At 35.5% G+C, this 22203-nt stretch overlaps 2 protein-coding genes across 4 annotated transcripts in view; both read left to right on the top strand.

Annotated features, from left to right (window-relative positions):
• Nucleotides 1–15075, top strand: part of LOC117426311 (tumor necrosis factor alpha-induced protein 8) — a 34392-nt gene extending 19317 nt beyond the window's left edge. The window contains exons 1-2 of one of the 2 annotated variants that reach the window (XM_058992599.1): nt 1884–2393; nt 13085–15075. In XM_058992599.1, the coding sequence (XP_058848582.1) occupies nt 2363–2393; nt 13085–13650 (597 nt within the window). In that variant the 5' untranslated portion in view covers nt 1884–2362 and the 3' untranslated portion in view covers nt 13651–15075. Of the gene's footprint in view, nt 1–1883; nt 2394–13084 lie in introns of those variants that run through there. The other variant, XM_058992601.1, reaches the window with a different exon arrangement.
• A 2620-nt stretch (nt 15076–17695) lies between these two features.
• The window catches only part of LOC117427495 (peroxisomal multifunctional enzyme type 2), a 54141-nt gene continuing 49633 nt past the window's right edge, over nt 17696–22203 (top strand). The window contains exons 1-4 of one of the 2 annotated variants that reach the window (XM_058992595.1): nt 17696–17853; nt 18673–18726; nt 20384–20491; nt 21396–21455. In XM_058992595.1, coding sequence (XP_058848578.1) covers nt 17796–17853; nt 18673–18726; nt 20384–20491; nt 21396–21455 — 280 coding nt within the window. In that variant the 5' untranslated portion in view covers nt 17696–17795. The remainder of the gene's footprint in view (nt 17854–18672; nt 18727–20383; nt 20492–21395; nt 21456–22203) is intronic. The other variant, XM_034903410.2, reaches the window with a different exon arrangement.

Here is a 22203-nt window from a genome sequence, read left to right as displayed (position 1 = left end):
GATTCTGATTGTAGGTGCTTGGTTTTAGTCCCAACTTTCATGAAGAACTGAGAATCAGTAATGCTGAGGATGGAGTTGCGTTTTGAATTGATGCCTTCCTGACTGCCCATGGTGGCTCAGGCCAAGGCACTAAGTGTTGCAAGACTGACGTGTTTGTATAGCCTTTAAAAGGAGGACAGTATGTTCCACTAAATCACTTTATTGTTACTAAGAAATTGTTTGGAACCATTGTTATTATTTAGCTGAAACAACTGCGATGCAGGTTGATCCAGATTTTCCAGTGAGATCAATTGTTTTTGGTCCTATGGATGTTTAAATTAACTTGTAATCTTGATAAAACCTTGAAAATGGAACGACCAATAAAGTGATTGTGTAATAACTTAGTGTTTGAGATTTGAGTAATCTGGGGAAAAGCAGCCTGAACAGTAACTGGTCATCCCATCAGTAATCAAAGTGGTGAAAAATACATCTTCTGGTCTGGTAAAGTACAGTGCAAATGAAATGTTTCAAAATTAAGAATATCTGACTATATCTCATTGTTGTTAATAATAATAATAAAAACATGCTAGGTTATCAAAAAGTAAAAATACAATGCTGTTTATGACACAACCGTGACGTAGGTTGTAGAATGTACAGGGTGGTGCAATATTGTAGTTACTTGGCAAGGATGAATAGTACTGTACAGTTTGTGCTGTCAGTAACGCAAAGACATTTGGAAGGTACTGTAACTATAATTGACCTTGGGTCTGCCTTTCTGAACAACACATACTGTAATTTTTTTTATACTAATGTACTGCAGCACAAGTATATTTTGGAATGAAATGTCAGTTTGACAAATGCTTGCAAGCTGAAGGCTGACTGCAATAGTAAGGAACATTTGTTTTTCTGCTACTTCCCCTTCAGGAAGGGCTATATTTAGCAGTGTCAGTATGCTCATGTATTGTCGTTATTACAAAACAATTCTCACCAATTGTTAATTCATGACTAAAGGCTAACAGGTAGCCAATCTAAGATTGTAAGCTGAGGGAACCCTGTTACGATGAAACAGAAACTTCACATTCCATCTCGGTGATTTAATGTTGTGTTCTTGATTGGTGCCAGAGCGACTGCTTTTTAGACTGAAGTCCTTTGTTTATCAACAGAGCAGGTATGGCGGCATACCAACACAGTCCAGCCAATGTACTCTATGGGGACGAGGCAGAAATTATAGCAACCATTATTTATCCAGGTAAACTGTACTGAAATGTTACCATGGTGATCTTAGTGACCAGCTACATTTTCTGTAACTTGCAATTTGGAAAATCCAGTGAACACATAAGCTTCCAACAACCACCATATTTAATGTTTATATTTTAATCCCTTCTGTGACCTTGAGAATCCACACAACACCTTTCCTTGCACCATTAAAAGATAATGTTTCTAACCAGTCATTTAGAAATGTAAAATGGCAGTGGAGAACTTCCAGAGTGGAAACCACCAACAGCCAGAAGTTACTTAATAGCTGTCTATGTATTTGCAAACCACTTATAGTATAAGTATTTCAGAGATTTTTTTTCTCTCCATGTTGCAGTGAGGAGGTGCATTCTGTTTGTGTATTTAGTTAACAAATGTAAAGGCTTCAGCATTTTCAGTTGTTTTCATAGTGTTTTGTATATTTTATTTTTATTAAAGTAATTTTTTATGGTTTACGTATCAGAATATGTTTTGATCAACTTTTAAAAAGAAGGTAATCCGCTGTAGACAAAACAAAACAATTATATGCAGACTTCCTTGTTTGTTTTTCATGATAATGATCTCTGCTGGCTTTTTTTTTTAATGCATTTTAGACACTTCACAATGTCTCTCCTTTTTAAAAGTCTGCTGTTGGCAGATGCCACACATTTCCAGATAGTTGGTGGTGCTGAGAGGTGCAATTTGACTGAAAGTATTTAATGTATTTCCCTTGCAGTCAGAGGTCTTTTTGTGCTGACCCTAATTAAACTGCGAGGAAGGCACTCCCTGCTGAGCGTCCGTACCATTCTACTTAATACATTACTTTCATAGTGATGACTTACTCCAGAAAAAAAAAGCACCGACAAATTAACTCCACCCTATCCAGGAGCCGGAGTAGCAGAAGGATAAAGAAATAGTATCTGCTGCCATTTGGCCTTCACGTGAAAACAGCAGACTGTGTCTCAGGCACTTGCCTGGAAGTTGAATTGAGGGGAAGTGGAATCCGTTTTCCTGAGCTAATTTCTCATTTGCTGACATTACAGAACTATCCAGCTCAGGCTTTGTTTTCTTTCTTTTTTGAGAAGTTGTCTGTTTTTGCTTTAAGTGCACATAAGCTGTAATCCAATCTCCAGTGAGTTACATTGAAACCATGGGCTCAGAAGCTGAGGAATCAAAAGAAGGTATGTTTGCAATGTTGTAAACTTGTTTGAAGCAGGAATAAGTACCTGTAGGTAAGTCTGTTTTGTGTTAAGAATGTTCTTATAGTTACTGCTGCGTTTCAAAAGCAAACGTGTATGTAGCTATTGAATCAGACCAACTATATTGTTTCTATTGGTCTGAAGCTGTATTTATTTTCAGAAAGCACTTCCACATCATATTTTGCTCTAGCCTGGCAGTGAATTGAACGCTATTGTAATAAATCTGTTTTAAAGAAAAGTGTACAGTACTTGATAGCCTAGGATTATGTATTAATGCTATATTATTATTATTATTATTATTATTATTATTATTATTATTATTATTATGTATTTTATATATCAAGGGTAGGAGCAAGGAAAGGTAAAAGCTCAAGGGATTTCTGTGTAGTTTTCAGCTTTAACATATGTTTTAGGTGCTGACATTTATCTTAATGTACAGCTATGGCCAAAAGTTTTGCATTACCCTATTGAATTAACTAATTTTGCTTCATAAAGTTAAATGAAACCAAGTGAAGAATGTTACTTTAACATATTGAATTGCATACCGCTTTGTAGTATTCCATATACTTAACGAAAAAGCTAACAAATTGAAAAATGCGACATAGTAGTACATGAAATGCTGCACTGCTATTAGGACTTTTTGCGATATTATTTTGCAGTTGATTTGAATACATGATGGTAAATAAAATATGTAAATGATGTTCATGTAGTAAAATTCTAGGTGATGCAAAGCTTTTGGCCACAGCTGTGTACCAAAAAAAGACTGAATTTACTGTGATAGTAAAAAGAGCTTGTTGGAGTATGTCCAACAAAAACACAGTTGTTCAAGGCTAGTGACTTTTTTAATATTTTGGAAGTATTTTGATGTACAAAGGGAGCTTGTATTTGTGTAAGAGAGAGTGAGGGAACATTTTGGGGAAATGCTGTTTCATTCTGAGGAAGTAGCGATACATTGCTGAAAGAAAGATTCAGAACATTATAGTTGCAGAGTTCTTAACATTAAACTTTTGCGTTTCCGGTAACATGCCTTTTTTTATTTTTGCAGAAGTAAGGAGGTAGTTATGAATAGTAAAATATTATGTGTTGAAATTAAATAACACTGGCCTAAGAAAAGATTATTCTTTTATATGTGCTAAAAGGAGTGTGTGTGTGTGTGTGTGTGTGTGTATATATATATATATATATATATATAATATATATATATATATATATACACACACACACACACACACACACACATACATACACACACACACACACATATACATACATATATATATATATGTATGTATATGTGTGTGTGTATATGTATGTGTATATATATATATATATATATATATATATATATATATATATATATATATATATATATATATATATTAGTAAGACAGCAGGGAGGGGGTAATAGCCTCCCTGCATAAAACATGTGCGTATGCACGTTCTTTTTAATTGTTAATTGTTTTATTGTTTATTATCCCCTGCACCTGGTGGTAATTGTAAATTAGAACCAGGTGCAGGGTATTTAAGAGAGGCAGTCAGTCTGCTCGAGGCTGCTGAGTAGACGGAGACAGATGGTGGATTCTGTGTCCGCGCAGTTGATTGAAAAAGTAGGTGTTGTGGTACAACTGTGCAGTTTATTTTGTTTATGCCAGGTAAACGGCCTAGCCGTCCTGCGAGTTAGTCAGGGACCTGAAGGAGCTAGGTGTTTGTTTTGTTTATTTTGTTTTTGTGTTTATTAAAAATAGCGCTGGAAAACTTCATCTTTGTGTCCCGGGTCTGTTTTTAAAGGGGCAACAAACCGTGAGTGAGTTGCAGCTCGTTTACTATATATATATATATATATATATATAATCTCAAACCTGGTGGGGAGGATCTTACAAGGTACTGGATATAACAGAACTTCTGGGCATATTTTCAAAACTTTTTTGTACTCCAGTTAATAATCGACTGAAAATAAAGGAAATAACCTGTTAAGTAAAATTTTAAAAAAAGAACCAAACATCTTAATAATCCAATTCAAGCTCACGTCTAAGAACACAGAAGTTTATCATTTATGCATAATTAACATGAAATATTGTATTGCATGTCAGAAGTGTTTCCCATGTTACATTTATCGAGAACTAGGCCTAATTGTTGCAATACATTTGATTGGGGCTGGCCTACAGTAGTAAAGGCACTACAGTTGATCTGGAGCTTGCTGCTCTATCTGATCTTGTCTAGGGAACCACAGAGTGCTGTAATTGGCCTTTTGCGCTCCTGTGGGCTAGGGAGGAAAATCACCTGGGGTTGGTTTGTCTCACAGTGCCACAGATCAAGCAAGGTTAGCAATCAGCCAGGCTTAAAAAAAAAGAAATAAATAAATAATGGTGGCAGCGTTTTTTATGTTACTGTATATGTGAGAGCAGAGGCTCTGGACACAGGTGTGGGTGTGGGTGTGTGTTTGGCAGCCATCTTGACTCGGATGCAGAGAAACAGCCTGGGGCCAAGATGGCTGCATTTGCACAGCCCATTGCATTGTTTGATTGTTTAATTGTTTAAGTGATAAATTGTGTGATTGGTATTTTGTTAGATTTGTTTTATTAGTTGATTGGGAGAGTGTGGAATGTGGCCAGGTGGTGAGTGATTGATTGGTTCATTGTCGATCAACCCCTGGCCTCATGGTATAAAAAGAACAAGAGTGCTTGTTTGTGAGCGTGTAGGAGAGAGATGAAGAGTGACGAGAGACCGAGAGTGAAGAACAGGGGTGTCAAACTCCTGGAGGGCCACAGTGTCTTGTGGCTTACGTTCCACCCAAGCTCTAAATTGCTTAACTGGTCTAATTATTTGATTAACTGGACATGTTTAACACTTTTCTCTTCAGGTCTCAAAATGTTTCATAGGTAGCGTACGTTGAATCAAGTGCATGTTTAAAACCATCAACTGTAAATATTAAAAAAAAGTCAAATTGAACAAATAATTAGATCAATGGTGTTAATTGAGAGGTTAAGTTTGAATGAAAACCAGAAGACCCTGCAGCCTTCGGACTGGTGTTTGACACCCCTGGTGAAGAGAGTGGAGAAAGATGAATGAAGAAGAGCACTTAAACCACAGTTTTTTAGTATGGGTAACATTTCAAGGGCGCAGACCAGTCTTAATCCGGGGGGCCTTACAACAGCATATACAAATATACTTCTGTTCTTATACATGTGAATTTCCTGAAACGATAATGCAGGCAGACAAGGTTAACTGCTGAATTGAATTTACAGTCTGACCTCTGAAAATATCTGTTTTTGTCTACACTATAGACTGCAAGCTGAGATCTCTTCTAAAGTTTAGTTGCAGTCGAGAAACTTGACAATAATTGAAAATGAACATCATTCCAAGAAAAAAGTGGTTCCTGTGACAGAGTAATGACTAGTTGGTGTAAAGCTTTGAACATTGTTGAGGGGGAAAAAAACATGGACAAGTAATTATCCCTCCAATATACTGCACGTTATTTGTTTTTGAGTAACAGATTCAAGTTCTGCTTAAACATATTCATGTACCGAAACAGTAAATGTGTCAGAGGCCTGCTTTTTTGTGTGATGGTGCTTGTGGCTGTATTGCTAAAACAGATGACCACAGATAGAACTTGATTTATGTGTTGATTTCTAGCACAGGCATGTGTTCACTTGTAATTCAAACCAAAGTACACAGTCACTGTGAAAAATAACTACCGGTATGTGTAAAGTAGACCTTTTTTGTAATTCTGGATATTTCTCCAGTAATAGTTAGTGTTTGTATCTATGTGATACAATTCAATTCATACAGCACTTTTTTGTTTGTAGTTTTGTATTAGTTGAACTTAGCAAGCTTGTTTATGTATTTATTTTTATTTATTTATTATAAATAAATAAATAAATAAATAAAGATGATGAAGACTTCTGAAAAGTTGGGGAAACCACTGGCAGGATTAATATGGAGAGGAAGGACATCATTTTTTATATACAGTACTCATAATTCATTTTACTTTTATTGTAGATAAACTTGCAGTTTTGGTCAGCCTTGTACAGTATCTGGGATATTACTCTAAACACCAAGCCAGTGCAAAAAGGACCAGATTTGAAAAATATAGGGCAACTCTAATGGGACCGTGGTAAGGGAAACAGAACATGATCATGCTTTAACTAAAATGCATATTTTGATTTCTGTTAGTGTATGATGTGCTGTTTGGATGTTTTATTTTAGTAGCCATACACCATCTGACCACACTGCTAAAGCCAAGAAGAGACTGAATTAGCCCCACTCCAGTTTGTATTGTTTGTGCAGCATACAATACCCTCTGAGCCCCTGTTTTGTGGAGCTGTCTGTTTTATATAGAGGGAAATAAACATAGTGTTCTTAATTATATGACAAGAAACCTTTTGAAATGGAATTTGAAATCCAGATATCCTGCGATAACAGGCCCCAGTACAGTTTTGATAACATATTATGTATGTCACAAAGGCTCAGTGCTGTGTAGGTGACGGCCAACTATTTAAAAAAAAAAAAAAAAAAAAGCCAGCAGATTTTATAAAAGGTCTAGATCTGTTTGATGCCTATAAATAATGGGTTTGTTCATATGTTAATATTTTTGTTTGTTTGTTTGTTTGTTTGTTTGTTTGTTTGTTTGTTTGTTTTTACACTGATAGTTGGAACCATGGAACAAAAAAGGTGAACAATGAAAACAGAATATAACTGAACACTTGACAGACAGAAATAAATAATAATTGGCCTTGAATTTCATATAAAAAAAATACTTGCTGGTCTAACCATTTGACAGAAACATTTCAGCATGTCTCCATTCTTTTAAACTGTGCTTATTTAAATCAGGCATCTTAAAGAAAATGGGTTTGTACAACAAAATGTACAATTTGATAACATACAAATTATACATGACACACCCCAAGTTTTTAGGCCTTTATATGATTTTGGGTCATTCCATGCCAACTCAACCAGTGCCGTTGCCCGTCCATCTCAGATTTTCCTAGAAAAATTCACCTGAGGGTTTTCAGACACGCTGAGTTCAGAACTGATAGCCATTATTCTTTTTTTTATTTCCCCTTCAACCTGTGACCTTGCAAATGTCAACCTTAAGTGAGAAAGGGACCTTGACCAGAAAAAAACACCCTGGGTGCAATTTAGATGCTACCATCATGTGTGGCACCTCGTTCTACTTGTATTGAATAGGGCTTTTCAGGAAAAAAAAATACTAGGAGCACCCTACTCACTTCTGGCAAATTGCCAGACGAGGGGTAACTGACAAGTTTTATTCGAACTTCAGCCTAACCCTTTACCCTGTAGGGGATGTGGGTCCTAAAATGTAAGTATTGCTGTAAGAACCTTAGGAACCAGTCTTACAAATTCTGTGAAAAACGTTTGGTTTCCAAGTCCCATGCGAGTTCATAACCCCTCAGCTCCAAGCTAGTGCCAGTGGAAGCACATACTGTTACTTTTTCCTCTAGATCAATCCTCAGAATGCACAATTGAAGAAATAGCCAGTTTGGATAGAACTATGTGGCACTTTAGCGTCCCCAAAGTGGCCATAAGCAATTCTTGAATGCATGACAAATGCAACTTCAAAAATCCCAAATCCCCGGATACAATAATATTTTGCTTGATGCTTGTAGATCCAAACATATGATTTTTTGGAGTCCCCCCCACGCAAGTTATTACGGCCTAAACTTGGTACAAATAGCAGAAATTCAAATTTCAAGGGGGTTTAATGACCAGTGGACCAAATGTTTTTTACAGAATTTGTAAGACTGGTACCCAAGGGTCTTACAGCAATACTTACAGTTTTGGACCCACATCCCCTACAGGGTAAAGGGTTAGACTGAAGTTCGAATAAAACTTGCCAGTTACCCCTCGTCTGGCAATTTGTCAGAAGTGAGTAGGGTGGTCCTAGTATTTGTTTTCTGAAAAGCCCTAGTCAATGCTTGTATTGTGCCGGATTCATGATTCTCCATTTTTTTTCGTAAGAAAAACAAACTTTTCAAGCATGTTTGTGCAGTGACATATGTTGTGCTTTAATAATGAGGAAGTTGAGTTCTATTATTTTCCGTGTGTTTGTGTGTGTGTATATATATATAAATAATGTGAACCGGATGCACTCTCTGCGGTTCGTTGCCCCTTTAAAAGCAGACCCAACACATAGGAATGGAGGTTTTAAAGCACTTTTACACTATTTATTTTAATAATAACAAAAACAAAATAAACACCTAGCTCTATTCGAGCAATAACTAAAACACAGGAACCGAAACTATCTTGCAGGACGGCTAAGCCGTTTACCTGACAAATAAACAAAACAAACCACACAGGTTTTACACTACCTTTCTTTTTACGCTTGAGCACACTATCAAGCAGGCTCCTATACACACCAGCAGCCCAGAACAGACTGGCGGCTTTCCTCAAATACCCTGCACCTGGCTCTAATTTACAATGATCACCAGGTGCAAGGGACTATTAATAATAAAACAATTAACAAATCTAAATAAACAATAAAACATTAAATTAAACAATTAAATTAAACCAATGTGCATTTGCACATGTTTTTCATGCAGAGAAGATATTAACGTCCTTCCTGCTGTTACTATATATATTATATATATATATAGAAGCAGTTACTATTTTTTTCTTCTTTTTCGCTAATTTGAAGTTGGTGTAAGAATTTCGCTGTAAAGCATATTCATTTGAATTTAAATGTACAGTCTTACTGAACTGTAATTGAAAGTACGCATGATCGGCAACTCAGCTAGAACATTAACACACACGTGTGGGTTTAAATTACGTGTGGATCAAATTACATTGAATCAGTACTGTGTAAATTACTCTTGCTAATCCAAACCAGTTGGCACTAGACCTTGTTCAGATTTAATGATTTGTTCTGATCATAAACTGAATCATACTAAAATCTCCCATCTAGTCTTTGTTTACACAAAAGGTTTTCTGGCTGGTTTCACAGACCCTGATTTCTCATTTAGTCGACCAAGATTAGTGCTAATCGGGGTCTGTGAAATCACGTATGCTAAAGACATATGCTAAATTAAATAATGTCCTTTTTCAAGTTTGATCACAATGGATAACTGATTCTCTAGTAGGAAGTACAAAATGGGTAATAATGACATATGTACAGTACAGTGTTTATAGACATCTTCCTTGCTGTATATCTCTGTTGCCTGGGATATGCATGCTTTGCTGAAGATAACAGTACTCATAACTGACTGTGTATTTGTCAAATGATTATGTGTTATATGATACTGTTTAAAGTGTGTTTTATATTCCATGCCACAGTTTCTGTGTTGACATTTTATTTTGTATTGGCATTGTTTTCATAAGAAATATCAGCTCAGAAACTCATGACTGCCGTGTCTGAGCTGCCTGCCATGCTCCTTTACTCAGTCTGGCATTCGCTGAAGTGGACAGAGTTCTTTCGATCCCAATATCATTTTAGCTTTTTACATGTTTAGACCTCCATAGCTTTGTTCTGGCCTTCGATAAAGACCTCCTGTTGTCATGATTTTTTAAAAAACCTTTAGTACTTCCACCAACATTAAGTGCAGAAGATGGTTATTTCCCTTGTAGACTCAGTGCAACCCTAATGTGGGTTAATATAAATATCTTGAATGTAAAAATAGGGTGTGTGCTAATTACAGCACATTTTTAAATATATGAATCTTTCAGGATATGATTAGCACATCCCAGGTGCCTTGGAATTGTCCATGCAATAGAAATGTTGGCAAAGTATATTGGGTGGTCTTCAGTTAAATTTCAGATGACAAGGTTTATATTCAAGTAGGTTTCCAAATAAGTCTGTTTTTCTTACAAAATTCCTTAATTATCAGACTTCACCATACATGGAAAACAGCTGAAGTATCGCGAAAGGTCAGACACTTCTTGTAGACAAATGAAGGCGGGGGTTGTAAAAATCAAGTTGGATTTGCACATAAAAACATTGAAATTCTGTATAAATATTTGGATAACACCAAGTCTATGTACTACATATCTCTGTTAAGATAGTGGATTCACAGTTCTATTTAATAATGAATTTTAAGTGTCCAGAATACTATGAGTTTGAGGAAAGATACCCTCGCTAATGTGCACGTTTTATTGTGTGTTTTAGATCCTTCGTACAGGATTTTGTATTTTTATTTGTTATATCTATATTGCAGAAACCCTTTTTTCCTCCAGCTTGAGGCTATGTGGTGTACAACTGTTCCAGTTTGTCATCTCTAACAGGACCAGCATATAAAGTCTGTGTTTTAACAATAAATCTGTGTTCCCTTTCTCTATACTAGGCACTAAAACAGTTCTGCAATATCGAAACCTTTTACAGAGCTTTAAAGGTAGAATTTTTTTTTGTTTAACAGTGTAAGCTCAGTACGGCAGCCACAAGTATCCCACAATTAATTTTGCACCCTCAACGTGTGACAAAAGGTGAGAAAGTAACTATTAGTCTAGCCTTCAACACCTGTGCAAGCTTCCTTACTGACAGTTGCCTTGTGATGAGCTGATTGAGTTCATTGCTGCTGTTAAAGAAATGCGTTTAGTTTTTTTTTTTATTTATTTAAATATTAGCCTCAAGTTAAAGTTAGAACTCCCCTCAAAAAAACATATGCAGTTATTGTTTAGTATGCTGGTTTATTATATATAGCCCGTTATTATAATGCACACGACTCTATGGATAATGCCCTTACACTTTTAATGAAATCAATATGTCGATTTTAAAATGCAGCAACAAAGTAATCAGACAAACTAAACTCATTTCAATACATACACAGTAAATGAAACTTCCTTAAAATGAATAAACTAACCTGCTCAGAGAAGCATCTAATTTTAAAGCAGTTTCCAGATATCCTTTCGCTTGTTTTGCAGCTTTGCTCAGTTTACTGCTTTTCCAGCTTCACAATGGTTCAGGTCATCAGGACATCTAACAACAACTAACATGTTACTTTCTTTCAATACTTTTGTATTTGGCCGTTTTTGTCAGTTTAGCATTATTATTTTAATTTGTATTTGGTCTACACTGTAATTTAACAGACGCTTACAGTAAGCATTTTTTTTTTTTTTTTTTTATTAAACTCAAAAACATACAGCTTCAGCTTTTCCCTTCTTAGATATTTAGGTTTGGGTACGCAGGCCAAGTGTTTCTGTGTCTGGTAGTACTACAGTAACACCAGCACCTTTCATCAGCAAACCTGAATGCTCAGACTAAGTACAAAGACACTTTTATCCCCACTGAGGGCAGTCAGAATCAATCGGTTAAGTCTTGTCCTAACTTCTAATGTATGTTACCATATTAAAATTAAACGATGTTAATATGATCTGTCTACATGCAGCAAAGAGCTCCCTAAAATGCTGCCAGCTTAGTGCCAACGCTTTTTTTTAATTGAACAGAAAAAATCGTTTTTGGTCTTATCTTTTGTTGGTATTGTTCAGTTTGGAATATTATTCAAAAGGTGTCGGTTTGGGAAATGCGTAACTGTTGCATCCCTAGAGCATCGTGATACTGAGTTATGTTGCAAAGCAGAGACTTCTGGTGATTTAGTAGGTGTCAGTTACTGAAGTAAGCCCACTAATGGGCTAAACACACGTGTTTCCAGAGAATAAATACACTACATGTAACTTCTATGACTGCTTGTCTCTTAAGTGCCATCGTAATTCTACAGTTAAAACTATTTGGTAAAGAGGTACTGTAGACAATGCAGTCTTTCAATACCATCTTCATTGCTCCACTTGTTATTTTGCTATCTAACTTACTATATACATCAAAATACTGAAATATTGAGAGTGTTGAATAAGCAAGTGAATCTTGTACTGTCCAGATTGCAGTTAACATGCTTGTACAGTGGAGTAACACAGAACAGCACAGCACTGTAGCTGTACAAAACACAGTAAACGTACGGGAATGATTGTTATACACGTTTTACAACACATTTGAATATGCGATTACTCTATGAAGACCCTGGTTTCTCTTTTTAGACTGAACTTTTTTTGTTACATTTTGTATTATTACCTCTTCAATTTGCCTACATCTTATCATTTTGGTTATCATGGGTATCTAACTGCTGAAATGTCAAAGTAGTTGAACTAGAATGAACTAGTTGAAGTAGTTCGTTATTTTTAAATATTTACTGTACATGTGGTATTGACTCTAACACTGCATGTTTAAATCATTAGCTTAAATAATAATGCCCTATAATTCCATTTGTTCAGTGATTATGCTATCTGGTATAGGTTACTGGGTTGGAATCTGCATTGGTGCTTTACAAAAATAAATTATTTCTCAATACAGTGAACCTTTTAATATAGATTTTCAAAAAATGTAAATGTTGATCAAAATGGAAGTTGGCAGAAAGTTCTGGTTCTGGTTGCTGACTCAATTTTAAACAGACATATTGCTCAGACAAAAATGCATCTCTGTAACTTCAGCAGGAGGTTGTGTTCATGAATTGTAGGTAATTTTGAAATGAAGTTTAGATTAGGTTAGCCCTGTGATCTATTACAGTAAATACAACATTTGATTGTTAATTCAGGACTTCGTTCAGTGTTATGGTAATTATGGCTAACAGTTTGCCACTTTTTTTTGTGACCTTACAGTCAAGAGTTTGCTTTGTAAGAAAAGACAACAGTGGGACATTATATGAACAATGTTTTTATTTATTTATGTATTTCAGTGGCCACAGATGTCTTCAGTTCCAAGAGCCTGGCAGTTCAGGCTCAGAAGAAGATACTGGGGAAAATGGCCTCCAAGTCGATCGCTACAATACTGATAGACGACACCAGCAGTGAGGTCTTGGATGAGCTGTACAGAGTAACCAGAGAGTTCACGCAAAACAAAAAGGAGGCGGAGAAGATCACCAAAAACCTCATCAAGATAGTCATCAAACTGGCCGTTCTCTTCAGGAACAACCAGTTCAACCAAGAGGAGCTCGAACTCATGGAGAAGTTTAAGAAAAAAGTCCATGGGTTGGCCATGACTGTCGTCAGTTTCCACCAAGTTGATTTTACTTTTGACCGGAATGTTTTGTCCAAACTTTTGAATGAATGCAGGGAGTTACTCCACCAGGTTATCAATCGCCATCTAACAGTAAAATCCCATGGGCGAGTCAATAGTGTCTTTGATCATTTCTCAGATTGCGAGTTTCTTGCTGTTTTGTACAACCCCTTTGGACCTTACAAACCCCATTTGCTGAAACTCTGTGATGGTGTCAACAAAATGCTAGACGAGGGGCACATATGAGCACTTCCAATATTTTCTACTGATTTACTTTTCTTGCATAAGTAACACTGCAGACTTATGAGAGAGCAAGGGACATTTGCAGGAAATAAAGTACATGTATTCTGTGCACAGTCACAATTGATCACTTGCTGTATTTTTCTTTGTGATGAGGTTATATATGCTAATGTGTGTATTGTTGTGCAGAAGCATGAATGCCTTTGCTGTGCTATGCTGAAAAGATATATATATTTTACTGCATTGCTTTAACAGTGGTTTAGACTGGGGGTCTTGGCTGACTAGCACTGAGGAAAACTGGTCAAACTTGACTCATAATCCATCAAAAACATAAAGTACCAAAAATAAATAACACGCCTCAGTATTACTGTACAGTTTAATTTGCCCTGTCTTACAGATGGTTAGATTTTGTGTCCTGCTAAATCTAAAACAGTACATTGTTGTGTAATATTCATTATGATTCCAAAATTCTATTTTGTTGTTACAAACTTAAATATTTATAAAGAGTTTTAATAATACATTCCTTTTATAAGTACTCGGGATTTGAAACTTGTTGACCTCCATCTGTTGAATGTGGAAAGCAAATACTGTATGATGCAATAAAACAAGTACAAAAACCATATACTGTAATATTAAATATTATGTTGCAAATAGGAGAGTATTTAACTTAGAATGTTTGTTTGTTTGTTTGTTTGTTTTTCAAATGTTATCTAACAAAAAATATATAAAAACACAGCTGGCCAATGCTGTAAAGCTAATACATTTTTATAAAAGCAAAATCTGTACTTAAAACATATGTCTTTTTTTTGGGGGGGGGGGGGGCTTTTTGCGGGGGCCTAACCTATTAAAAAAAGTATATTTGCTATTTAATGATTAATATGTTTCTTTCCTTAATTTCATGTTTTAAATTGATCTTTTTTTTACCCTGTTTTTTTTTTTGCCATTTTCTTTCTTTTAATGTGATCAAAGCTCCCAATGTGAAGTAATGCTAACCTTAATTGTGAAATGTCATAGACAGAGTGGAGCATGATTATTTCCAAGTGTGTGTATGCACCACATTCAATACTAAAGGTCAAGAGCCTTTCACAGTTTAGTTTTTACTACAATATTTAAGAATTATGATTGGTCCCCTTTTACGTTTTTTTTTTAGCTCTTGTAGTAGATGGCAAGAGACCTTTTATACTATGAGTGGTAAAATTGCGTTTGTTTGTTTAAGAATCAGAAAGTTTTAGAAACACCAGACACCTGAAAGCAGGCTAATGGAGCACCATTGCATATCCTAGAAAAAAAACCAAAAAAAAAACACTGTAGCTGTTTGGAGTAAGAAAGGGCATTGTACTGCAGTCTCTGTTTATACCACACACATTTCTGTCAAGTATTATCACTTTGTATTTGCCAGAGAAAATAAAGTCCAGTCCTTTGCCGTTGCAACCTTGTCAGTTACTTAAGACCTCTGAGTAATGTCACTGACCTGCTCAGTTTCAAACATGCCTAAAGTGTATACAGGAGTAATGAGCTGAATATCCAGCAGGGGGCAGAAAATGTGTCAATGTCATAACTTTCAAAATCTGTATTATCACCCATCACCTTTCTGCAACAATATGTACAGCAGCCACTAGCCAGTCCTCTAATGACTCAAAAACAGGTTATAAACTGTAAATTGATCTGGCATATATATTTGCTATCCGAAAACAAAAGCCGATTACACAAACACATGCATATCTTACCTTTCAAGGTCTTCATTTATATCCAGAAAGAGCTCGACTCTGTTCTCTACATTATAGCACTACATTATGTAATTAGTGTGACCTATGAGCTGTCAAACAAAGAGTAAAGGTGCAGGCGTCCCGTGGAAAACCAGTAACAAAGATTTATTGTTTTGTATAATATTACACACCAGTTTTTTTTTTACAAGCTATTTTAACATGCTGTATAAGTGATATTGAAGCAATACTTATTATTAACAAAACACAGATTCACAGAGGTTTTAGATATGCTTGCTTACTTTAGAAGAAGTTACTACAATCTTGGACTATGTTAGTCCAAGATTAGAGCATTTGGGGTCTAACACCAAATGATTTATGATTCACATTTTCAGTGCTGCGTTTAGAAGTCTAGGATAAGATATCTACTTGCAGACTTAATGTCAGATTGACACTTGTGTAGCCTATTACAAAAAAAACAAACTAGTAATTGTGTATGTGTATGTAATCCTCACATATAAAAAGAAAAACCTTACAGAATGGTACTGCTGAAATTCAGTAACGTAGACAATCTCTTCCATAACACTAGTTCAGAGCTTGCCAGCACAGCACAGATTTTCTAAATGTTCTGAAGGAATATGTGGTCGTACCTTGGAGATCCCTGCCAGTAACCCCATCAAGGAAACTTAGGGTGGAAATGTGCAGCAAATTCTAATGTCCAGAACACTGAACAGAGTCATCATGTTTAGGAAATATTTCAATCATTTGTACTTCATATTAGCAAACTGTCCCATTCTGGTATTTTTTTTATTTTTTGGGCTTGCTTTTTCTGGGTATGTGTTTTGTTCAAAAACAGTAACTCCTTACAGAAGATTAAAGTTAAACAGCTGCTTCCTGTAACCTAATCATTTTCTGTACAGTATGTAACAGTGGTAATAAACTGGACTCTGTGTAGTGCATAAAGAATGGAGGGACTGCAGGGGAACCAGTACTAGTGATCCAGCAACAAAACCTTGTCCTGTTTCAAATTGCACTAATGCCAAGAACTGGACTGGTCACAGTTCTGTAGCACTGGGTTACATGAGGTTGAAACAACAATAACACTCAATTTAAAGTATTATTATTATTATTATTATTATTTATTTCTTAGCAGACGCCCTTCAATCGTAAGCAAATACATTTCAAGTGTTACAATACAAGTAATACAATAAGAGCAAGAAATACAATAACTTCTGTTCAAGCAAAGTACAAGTGTGACAAACCACAATTCAATAAAACAGCAGATAATAGTGATAGTTACATCAGGATATGATTAAATAGTGATAGTTACATCAGGATGTGATTAAATACAAAGTACTACAGGTTAAACACTTGGCAGATTACAGTATTCTGAAGTACAGGATTAAATGCAGTAAAATAGGGGGCAGATAAGAGCAAAATAAAGCACATTTACATGAAGGGTGATAGTGTCCCAGGATGCAAACAGAGGAGTTCTACTTTGAAGAGGTGAGTCTTAAGGAGGCGCCGGAATGTGGTCAGGGACTGGGCAGTCCTGACATCTGTAGGAAGGTCATTCCACCACTGCGGAGCAAGGGTGGAGAAGGAGCGGGCTCTGGAGGCAGGGGAGCGTAGCGGAGGTAGAGCTAGTCTTCTAGTGTATCATACTATACTATACTATTACTGCTTTAAACCTGTGCTGGGGTTTTAAAATGTGATTTGAAGCTATGGAATGGATAAATGACGTCAGACCAGACAGAGTAATAATATTCTCAGACTCTATGGCTTCTATTATGGCAATTGAATCAGGGGTATCTAAAGCTAGACAGGATTCAGTATAGGAAATCAGACATATGTATAATTAGTTATTTTATAAAGGGATTGGTGTGAGTTTTATTTGGATTCCTGCACATATTGGAATAAGGGGAAATGAAAGAGCAGATTTAATGGCAAAAAAAAAAAAAAAAATGCAACACAACAGGATACAATAGACATGAACATTTCATTGGGTAGGACAGAGGTACACAGTATTGTCAAGAGGAAGGTTTTGATAAAATGGCAAGAACAATAGAAAACTGATGAAAAAGGGAGAGTCTTGTATATTTAGACTTTTTAAAACATATTACCACAAAGCAAATATCACAAAACACAATAATTAAGTTCATAAAGGATACAGGGAGATACAACTCCATTTAGAAATAAAATAAATATTTCTGTTCTCTTTTATGACCAGTAGTTGGTATCAATGAGTCACATCAGTGATTCGAGCAGCCACCCTTTCATTAAAGAAGAAATGTGACTCTCACACGCCTTTTTCAATGGCTCCAAGAAATGAACTACATTTACCAGAATTCCGCTCGTCTTTGCGCAGTCTCCGTATGAACGCTGTGACACTGAACTCCGCAGCTGTAATACAGCCCGTCCACCTTGGTGTAAAGATTCTGAAACGAAATGTCTCCTTTTCTCAGGTTCGATGGAAAAGTTGTCCTGGTCACAGGGGCTGGTGGAGGTTAGTACATTAAATTATCACCTAATGCAAAATGTTCTTTGAAGTTAATTCTTGTTTAATTTGAGGCCTAGTACAGTGTCCAGATTGGTAAATTGCACTTTACTGGCACATGAGACGGATAAACAGTAGAGTAAGAATATTTACTAATTTAAAATAAAGAATAAAATACACAAAACTGTTTTTCGAGATATAACTTAAGTACATGGATATCAGCAGTTGTTTTTTTTAAAAAATATGCACCATAACAGGTTACGATCTGTTATTTGGTAACTGTGCAGTAACATAACAGTAAGTGACCCAGACAAAATGCAGCAAGTGTTTCATATGGTTTTATAAGCAAAATAATGTAATGTGTTAATCACATGTTAAATTGCTTCACTTTATCATATTTCTGAATACAACAAGTACGTTACACAGTTGCTATACCCTCGTTGTCCTTTGCCACAAAGAACAAAGTGCACGTAAAAACTGTGTTAAAGGGCAACGATTTCATAACTTGAAGATGAACTGGGAAACTGTAGAAATTTAAATTGTGTTTCGGCCAGACCTAAGTTTTGTTGTTCCTTAGTATGGATTTTTGGAGCCAGTTTTCAAGGTACGATTTTGTGTGTTTATTTATTAGTTGTAGTCACAATATTAGTGCACCATTGAATACAGTTTAAAAAATATGGGATTAAAAAAAAATGGTTGTGTAGTTCAAAAAAGTACATAATCATAACGTCTAATAATTTCAATAGAGTAATACAGAAGCACTGGTTATCTTAACACTCTGAGTGAGACATAAAATTGCTTCTTATTCATTTTAATTATTTTCTGCAGGACTGGGAAAAGAATATGCATTGGCTTTTGCAGAAAGAGGGGCCTCTGTTGTTGGTAAGTTTTTGATTGTGTGTGCTTGGGTTCATAGACAGATTTAGAGATGGAGATTAATACTAGTTAGCTGAGATCAAATTTGTCTCAACCATGCATTTTTCTTAGTGTTATTAATTCCAGTAAATGTTCCAACAGTTTAGTTAATGTTAACATTTTGAGTTGGAAGAATCATGCCCATTTTTTACCAACAATTTGTATTTAATCATCATTTTAAGACCGATATCCTGTATATCAAATGTATAGCTCTGTTATTTGAGTTTCCTATAAAGCCTCTAATTTCTAATTGCAATTTCTCTGTGTCATGTCAATCAGAATTGCTGTGTCAGTGCTGTATTATGCACTGGTAAAAACTGTGTTGTCGGAGCATGGCAAGTCTGCTTACTCTCATTTCTTCCTTGTGTTATAAGGACCGCTCATTTCTATGTATTTTTACTACAATCAAAGAAACAACATGAACAGATAATTTATCTCAGTACAGTTTTCAATACATAATCCTGAAACATACAATTTGTTGTCATACCAGAAATCTGTTAAACTTGGGCCTTTCGTTGAGCCAAACAAAATAAAATTAGATCTATTACCAACAGTATTTGCACTGCCAACATTATCACTTCTTCCTGTGTCAATCACCTACTTTGTGACAGGCATCTGATTGCATCGAGACCATTTGAGAGAAACTGAGCTACAACATAGGAAGTGATTTGGTATCCAGAAGCAGCAGCATGTGTAATTCTACAGCATTTTCTTTGAAATAACTGCATTGCCTTTTAGGTCAGTGTGTGTTTTCAAAGGCTCACAGACAGTCTGTGATAAGTTTTACCTGAAATTCGACAGGGCACCACAGGTCACGAACATTAAGATACACAGGACTGTCCAACCCCCAACGACAGTATTGCAAAGTGGTACACTGACATTACAATCACTCTGTATACAAATGACATGTCCACAACCTCCAAAATAATGACCATGAAAACCAAAGGAAAAAAAAAAAGCAGTTCACACAAACACGCTCTTCAACTGCTGCAGGGTATAATGCTGTATGTCTCTGGGGATAACCGTAGAAGAGTTGTTTAATGTATCTCTGGCTTCTGACAAGAACCAACAGCTGCAAAAAAAGTAATACATTATTAAATGGCTAGAGTTCATGTGACCTCAAATATGGGTGTTTTTTTTATGCTGCTTTACAATGCATTTTAAAAAACATAACTACAGTAATAGGAAACTAAATATTGTTAGGGGTAAAAAAAAAAAAGTATCTCGGGATGAACCACTAGGTGGTGGTATTGGTTCAACCAAAAAAAAAAAAAACAGTAGACACACCAGACACAGTATTTTTCGTTAGTGTTGTTTTGGCTCTGATATATATTGCCATATTTCATGTTAATTATGTATAAATGATAAGCATACTTACGTGTTCTTAGACGAGAGCTTGAATTGGATTATTAAGATGCATGGTCCTATTTTTTATTTTATTTAACAGGTTATTTCCTTTATTTTCAGTCGATTATTAACCGGAGTACAAAAAGTTTTGAAAATATGCCCACAAGTTCTGTTATAGTACCTTGTAAGGTCCTTCCCACCAGGCTTGATTTTATTTATATATATATATATATATATATATATATATATATATATACTTTTTTTTTTTCCTTTACAGTAAATGACCTTGGGGGTGATATTAAAGGAGAGGGCAAAAGTTCATCGGCTGCTGACAAAGTTGTTGAAGAAATAAAAGCTAAAGGAGGCAAAGCTGTGGCAAATTATGGTACAGTTTATGTTTTCTTTAGTGTATTATGTTTGATGCATGGTGTTCATAGCCTCCCTAGTTTTGATGAGCTTTTTTGTAATGGTTCTAGAAATTGTGAACCAAACATCCTACATTACACATCTGTAATACATGGTTTAGTTTCACCTGTTCTGAGTGGAATGGGGCTTACAGTTTCTTGTTTCAAAATGGCGTGAAGCAGGTACTTATTTGTTTGAATTTAAAACCACAGTCTGCTTTGTTTTAATAGTTCCACATTTAATTTGACAGAATAATGTTTATCCCTGTAATGTAAATGTCAGTCTGCCTAGTTTGGATCTTAGTAAAAGTAAGAGTGTTGTTTAAATGAGTAACACCTTTGACTACTGCCAGGTCCCAAACATGCTTAAATTGATTTGCAACAAAGGTACATTACAGCATTGTGCTATCAGGTGGGGTCTTCAGGGTTTCCTAAAATCAGTTAAACAGGATGTTTACAATCCCATTTAGTCTGATTGTTTTATATTGTTTTATACTGTATTCTTTTTTTTTTTTAATTTTCTCCTGGATCACATTGATGTCGTAGAGAAAACAACTAAGTCCAAATAAATAATACAATTTAAATAGTTTATTGATCTTAACAAAATAATGAAGAAAGAATATTTCTGCAGCTATACTGATAAGCACTATGCAAATAATTTGTTTATGAAAGCATCAAATAACAAAATTTATGTTAACCCCTTTTCAAATTCTGCAGAAATCTACCCAATAGATGCATAGTACAGACAAACAAAAATAACTTGTTTGCTACAAAAGCAGCTGTAACACTAACTGTACCTGCAGATGTATCCAGGATAAGAAGGTTAAGAAAGATGTGATGCTTTTTTCTTTTCAGTTTAAACAAATATTTAAATGTATTGTACAGATTCTGTGGAGAATGGAGACAAACTGGTTCAGACGGCACTTGATGCATTTGGGAGAATTGGTAAAGATTTTATTTTAATTTATTTTTAATTCAGTAAAGCTGTGGTGACGGCAAATCTTATTTTCAGTATGGCTAATAACTAGTTCTTCAGTTGTGACTGATGCACAGGAGATCAAGTGAAGATTATATTTTGCAGGAAAAACTGAAATAGAAAAAAGGATCTGTTTCTTTTTTTGTCCAGTCTTTGAAACTTAAAACTATTGGTAGGCAGGGTAGTGTTAAACATAAACAACACTTGCCTAACACTGTGAAGAGGGTATAGAGCCAACCTGGGCAGCACTGTTGCAAGTCTGAAAGGTGTAAATAAATGAATGAGATGTGACCAGTGCTGTTGATTTACCACCAATAATTGTTATGGGTGGAAATCTGCGGGGGGGGGGGGGGGGGGGCTTTATAGTAACTGACATATCATAATTAAATGTTAGCCTTTAGATATTAACTTATGATATAATTAACATATCATTTACCTGTCGGATTATAAGAAAATGGCTGTGTATATCTATATCTGATTTATTTATTTACGTTTTTATAGCGCTTTTTAACCAAGGCGCTTTACAAAATTTTAATTAAAATGGTACTATCAAGAAAAATGGGTGAAGAAAGAATGTATCACAGATACAAATTAGTTGCTTTTGAGAGCAGAGGGCCAGAGGCTAGGTCAGGGTCAGGCAAGCAGGGTCATAACAGGAGGTCAGGGGCCAGGATTATCACTAGGATGGGTTAGGGAGAAGAGATGCATTTTGAGGGA

This window comes from Acipenser ruthenus, chromosome 2, assembly GCF_902713425.1.
Source record: "Acipenser ruthenus chromosome 2, fAciRut3.2 maternal haplotype, whole genome shotgun sequence".
Lineage (NCBI taxonomy): Eukaryota > Metazoa > Chordata > Actinopteri > Acipenseriformes > Acipenseridae > Acipenser > Acipenser ruthenus.
Note: the sequence above shows the minus strand (reverse complement) of the source record. Positions and strands in the feature narration are given on the sequence as shown.